The sequence below is a fragment of the Rattus norvegicus genome, chromosome 1 (genome assembly GCF_036323735.1).
Source record: "Rattus norvegicus strain BN/NHsdMcwi chromosome 1, GRCr8, whole genome shotgun sequence".
Taxonomy (NCBI): Eukaryota; Metazoa; Chordata; class Mammalia; order Rodentia; family Muridae; genus Rattus; species Rattus norvegicus.
In genome coordinates, this window is record NC_086019.1 from 105,524,532 (window position 1) to 105,530,195 (window position 5,664).

At 53.2% G+C, this 5,664-nt stretch overlaps 1 protein-coding gene across 4 annotated transcripts; it reads right to left on the reverse strand.

The window, feature by feature from the left end:
* Positions 1 to 554: 554 nt before the first annotated feature.
* Emp3 (epithelial membrane protein 3) lies at positions 555 to 3,839 on the reverse strand. 4 transcript variants are annotated; one of them, XM_008759418.3, is made up of 5 exons: positions 3,695 to 3,839; positions 2,687 to 2,826; positions 2,372 to 2,474; positions 1,768 to 1,908; positions 555 to 764 (listed from the first exon to the last, which is right to left on the reverse strand). In XM_008759418.3, the coding sequence occupies exons 2-5, from the start codon at positions 2,762 to 2,764 to the stop codon at positions 595 to 597; spliced, it is 492 nt and encodes a 163-aa protein (XP_008757640.1). In that variant the 5' UTR covers positions 2,765 to 2,826; positions 3,695 to 3,839; the 3' UTR covers positions 555 to 594. The 4 variants fall into 4 exon arrangements, with proteins under 4 accessions (XP_008757640.1, XP_006229220.1, XP_038947840.1 ...); XM_006229158.5 differs by lacking the exon at positions 3,695 to 3,839 and adding an exon at positions 3,578 to 3,685 and having other exon boundaries at positions 2,687 to 2,923; XM_039091912.2 differs by lacking the exon at positions 3,695 to 3,839 and adding an exon at positions 3,455 to 3,537 and having other exon boundaries at positions 2,687 to 2,923.
* Between the last annotated feature and the right edge of the window lie 1,825 nt (positions 3,840 to 5,664).

The following is a 5,664-nucleotide window of genomic DNA, read 5'->3' on the forward strand; positions in this document are numbered from 1 at the left end:
TGCCTGCAACGGTCTGGGTATCAAACAGGAAGACAGGGCTCAGGGGTGCAGACTGCTCCACTCTCAGTGTCACACAGCCAGAAAGTAGATGGCTGGGAAATCCAGCTGGTACCCATTGCCTGAGAGTAGAGGAGGGTGTCATATTGGCTGCAGACGTGGCCTTTGTTGGCGAGGGAAGGGTTGGGTTGTAGAAGGGAGGGGAGGACGGTTTGCAACGGGAAACAACCAGTCACACAGTGCCTGGGCCAGAGAGGAGGTAGAGAAGAGATCATCAACTCAGAAATGCACAGCAGCCTGGGTTCCTGAGAGTGACACCACATAGATCAGGGAGAGGGGACCGACATGAACCTCTACTGAGGTCTTCAGGGAGGAATGGGGTGGATCCTTTTCTTACCTAAGTAGGGTGCCCTGGGGAAGCTGGCTCCAGCCAGTGTCCCAGGTCACAGAGCCTGGGGGTTGAGCTCTGGATGAGACCAAGGAGCGCAGGTGGTGTTAGGAGGAGTGAGAACAGAGTCAGCCTCGTGGTATTGTGAAGAAGAGGAACCCAGTCAGCCTCGTGGTTACAGGGCTTTATTTTCTAGGGGGACACAGCGCTCATTCTCGTTTCCGCAGGTGGATGTAGATGATGCCACTGACCAGGGCGAGTGGAAAGGCCACCCAGGCCAGGGCGAAGCAGTAGCCGAAGCTGCCTCCACTCGGGTGCTTTGCCAGGATCTCCTTAGCATGGATGGCATAGATCAGTGCCCCGGAGAACACAGCCGCACCTGTGGAACCACCAACAGCAGGGTGGGTGCTGGGGCTGGCCGCACAGGAGGCCGCACTGCCCTAGGTCCTCAGTGGTCTCTCAGAACCACCACCACCTCTGGTCCCTAACACTCATCTGAGAAATAAGGCCATGATGGCTGTGCATCCATGAGCCAAACATGAGATAAGTAAAATGAGGGGGGTTCTCTGGGAATCCAGGAAGATGTTCCCAAAACCACCATGATTAACTCAGCCCTTTGCAGCCTGGAGCCAAAAAATTAAAAAAAACAAAAACAATAGAGTTGTGCTTTCAGGTCTTCTTGACCTCTTCATCCACCCACTGCCTCAAGCTTCAATTTATTTGACCTTAAAAAAAAAAGTGGGACCCAGGGTGCTGAGGCAAGAGGACAAAACATTCAAGGCCAGCTAGGACTATTTATCAAAACTTATTTCCAATTAAAAAATAAAGAGGCTTGAGAACCCATGCCCAGGACACACCACTGTGGAGCTGGGCACACGCCTCAGAGATGAGAGCCCATCTGGCATGCTGTAGGCCTTTTGTTGTAGCCCCAGTATTGAGAGAAGAGAGAGAGAGAGAAAAAAATCAACTCCTTGAACAAGTACCCAAGAAACTGCAGTTGGCTGATAAGATTCAGAATATTTCATGTGCGGGTCCTTTTTTTTTGTTGTTGTTGTTCTTTTTTTTTTTTTTTTTTTCGGAGCTGGGGACCGAACCCAGGGCCTTGCGCTTGCTAGGCAAGCGCTGAGCTAAATCCCCAACCCCTTGTGTGCGGGTCCTTTAGCTGACTCCATCCCTGGAACCCAAATCATTTGCCAGATCCTACTTCTCAAGCACTGGCTTGCCACAGAACCTCTCAGAACCGTAGCTGCACTAGCCGGTGAGGGTCACAGAGGCTGCTCTCAGGAGAGGGCTGGGGTCCTGAGGATGCTTTGCGTTTTGAGCCTTGAGTGGTCTACTCCCATTCCTTGCCTCCATCCCCCACGCTGGGGGGAAGTGCTTACTGGTGCAGAGCTGGCAGAGGCCGGTGGCGTAGAAGAGCCCTCCTCTCCGCATGGTGTAGAGTTGGATCATGAAGAGGATGAAGGACAGACAGCAGAGGATGAGAGACAGCACCATGAGCGCCTGCACTGCCTTCAGCCAGCCTACAGGGGGCGACACAGGGGAGGTCAGGAGCTGGCTAGACTCTACCCACTCCAGGTTCAGCCAGGCAAGCTTCAGGCATGAACATGTTACAAGGATTACGAGGTTTACCAGGCAAACATCCTACTGACGAGCTGCATCCCCCCCACCCCTGGCTGTCACTTAGAATCCTGGAGGGAGGCAACTCCATCTCTTAGAACTCTGGCCTTCCCCTACTCTCCCGCAGGTTCAATGAATGGCTCCCACATTCATACCGCTAGCTCCACTTCTCAGAACTTGGGGAGCTTTCTCCCCGTTCCTTAAGCTACAGCATGTGGCCTCCACCCTCTCTGGATTGATCAGAATAGAGGCAGTGCCTCTCCACTCAGACAAGCTGCCTATGGCTGCCCCAGGTTCTCACTGCCTAGGTTAGGCTCCCAACCCTGGTCCTGGCTGGCCTCTCCCTGCCCTCCACTATATGCTCACCGTTCTCACTGACGTTACTGCAGGCCCACGTTTTAGCGGTGGTGTTCCACGTGCAGTCATACCACAGGTTCAGGGACTCCTTCTCTGGGAGAGTCCACCAGGACTGGAGGGGACAGAGACCGGGGAGGGTGAGGTGAGAAGCAGGACAGAAAGATGTCAGGGAGAGTGGGGATTGGAGGCACCTGATGGGCCAAATGCATGGGCAAGGCGAGGGCAAAGGACCCAGGCAATGGAGAAGTAGGGAAGAGGAGGAGAAGGGAGGTGGGGGCTTAGAGATGGGCTGCAGCTGGGGTTCCCAGTGAGCTGGAAGCTTACCTTGTCCAGAGTGGCCACGAAAAGCAAGACAAGAATGAGGATGTGAAGGGCAGAGACCACCAACAGGAGGAGTGACATGGCTGCCAGATGCTGGCTCAGAGCAGGAGAGGCAAGCCTTCGAAGGGTCGGAGCACTCAATCCTGGGGGAAGAGGGCTGGGGTCTGGCTCTCTAAGTCAGAGAGGAAGGCTGGGGAGGACTGTAAGGTCTGAGGAAAGACGGCTTGGTTCGGGAAGTCTCTGTGTGAGGGAGAAAGGGAGTAGGCTGAGCAGTTCCTCCCTGGGGAGAAGGGTAAGCCCCGGGACTCCTGTGCTACTGGAGAGCATCCTAGATGGACTTTTGGGAGACAGGGGAATGAACAGGACTAACAATGAGTTGGGGCATCTTCAGAGCTCTGTCTCTAGACCATGTGGGTCGCCGTATGAAAGTTGAAACTGACACCCTTTCCAATCCATCAGGAGCAGGAATTGCCCCCAGGACAGGCATCCTTGACTCACTCACTCACTCTCTTCTCCTGGGGTGAGTCATGGGTGACTCATCCCCTCCTCCCTCCAGCACCAGGGAAATGCCAGCCCCTGGCTGAGTCTCTGTGGTCCTCACCCAACCCGACTGCAGACCCGAGGCTCCGGACACTCAGGGAGATGGATTTGAAGTAGGGAGGGTGAGGTCTGAGTGGAGAGACCACCTCCTACCACCCTTCAGTGTCCAGAGAACTCAGCCAGCCCTGGGAGCCCTCCTGCACCCCTTAACCTCAGGCGGGAGTGGAAGACCTCAGGGAGAAGCCACAGGGCATTCTTCATGGTGGGCTCTGCTGGGACCACAAGTCTCATGGGCGGCCCTACCCCTTCCTGTATTCCTATCACAAAGGCTGCCAAGATCACTTCTTCAATTACCAGACTTCTCCTCTGGAGCTAAGAGCAGAGGGCTTCTTCCTGCCTGAGGTGCCCCACCCATGGTGCCATGCTGCCCAGTAAATAAAGTCCCATCTGAATAACGGATTGAAAACTTACCGAGAGTCGCTGAAGAAGTCAGAGTTGGAGTCTGTCCTCGATTGGGCCTCTTGCCCCGCCCTTCTGCTCCCTCCTTCCACTCTGAGGCCCCCGCCTCCCTCACCGCCTTCCTTCCACCCCTTAATACCCACCCTTCTCCCTCTGCTTTCCCCCTCCCTCCCTTTCTCTCTCTCCTCTGGTGGTTTTCTGCTTCTCTCGATCTCAATATATCCCAACCCTTTTATATCCACTTTAGCCTCGCCCAGCTGAGGTCTCCAGTCAGGGGAGGGCACAAATTCTTGGTTCCTTATTCTCTGCCCACCCAGTCACACAGTAGGCATGTTCTGGGACCTCCTTTCAGGACTCAGATGAGAAGTCCTTGGGGCTCTGGGGTGGGACATGTTACCTCCTTGAACTGGATGCCTGCTCTCTTTGATGAAGTTTGGAGCAGAGTAGATGACACAAGCAATCTGGAGAAGACCAGATCCCTGTGACATAGATCAAACTTTGGGCCGACTCATGGCAGGACAAAAAGTATACATCTATGGAAAGGGGCAGGATTTTAATGAATGCCTTTAAGAATGCCAATGTTGCTATTTGTAGGTCGTGTGACCTGGGATAGATTATTTCACTCACTTGGGCCTCAAGTTTGCTAATCTGTGTAGTGGGTATAACACACACACACACAGTAAAGAAAATAGAGTGATAGCAATAATGACTAGGTGGGCAGATGCTAATAAAAAAGGATAATCCTGGAAAGCCTCTTGGAGGAGGTGATATTTGACCTGAGTTGTTTGGACACTAGGGAGAAAAGAAAATGTCCCAGGCTCAGAGAAGAAACCTGTGCTATTTGGAGAACAGACAAAAGGGCCAGTGTGGCTGGAGCACAGGGAGCCTAGGGTGTGGTGAGTGGGACATCAGAGGATTCACTTGGAAATTCATGGAGGAATCAGGATTTTACTGTAAGTGCTGTGGGAGGCCATTAGAATTTTCACAGCACTCTAGTCCCAGGGTTATAGTGTGAACTATTATAATTTATTCTCAGGGCACTGAGTTAGCGGGTGTGGGTGATGACGAGTATATCTGCATCCCTTGGTAGCGGACCAAATCTTAGTTCTGATGAAGTTAGGAGTGGGGACCTGGATGATGAGAAGTGTGAGCATCCAATGGGGCCAGAGCTGATGGGTGTCATGACCTAAGCCTGCAGAGGTGAGGACTAGCTAGACTGGTGATTAGATGGGGAGCTGGGTACCACACAGCACAGATTTTGCAGCCACTCATTGGCTATGTGATCATGGGTATTACTGATGACTTCTCCGTGCTTTTCTTCATCTGTAAAAGAGGGATGGCATACTGGGTAGCTTAGATCTAGAGCAGTGCTTGGCAGTTCTGTACAACTTATAGCAGGTTTTGGAGCCCCGAGTGGAGTCAGGGGAACTCTGGTTTAGAGTCTCTAGTAATTGGAGAAAGGGCAAAGACTTGGGTGGGTCCAGTGGGTCCCGAATCTCAAGTTTGGAATCCTAAATGAGGATGATTGGAGGAGGGGAAGTAGAGAGAGGGTCACCGAGGACAAAATTGGGGGGGGGGCGCTGGGATGGAGTCTATGATTGCAGGGACAGGAGGCTGCATCCCAGGCCTGAGAGGAGTGTTGGAACCAGGAGCAAGGAAAATGCTAATGGGCTGAGGAAGCCAGCTGGGAACAGTTTTAACACTCCTTGAGAGTTGCAAAAGTTCAGTACTTGGGGTACCTAGGGGAGACGTTTAGGGAATCCCTAACAATAGTGTCCAGTAGAAGTGGAAGTATCTAGAGTCAAAGGGTGGTGGTGGGATCTCCCCTGCCCAAGCCTCGGAGGAGCGCTGCATCGCAGCCACTTCCTCCCACAGGAAACCGCAGGCGTTGGGCACACCCAGCCTTCAGGCAGTGGCGTCTACAACCCGCATGCACGACGAACACGTGGGATGAAGAGCTTGGTCAGATGGGACCGCTGGAG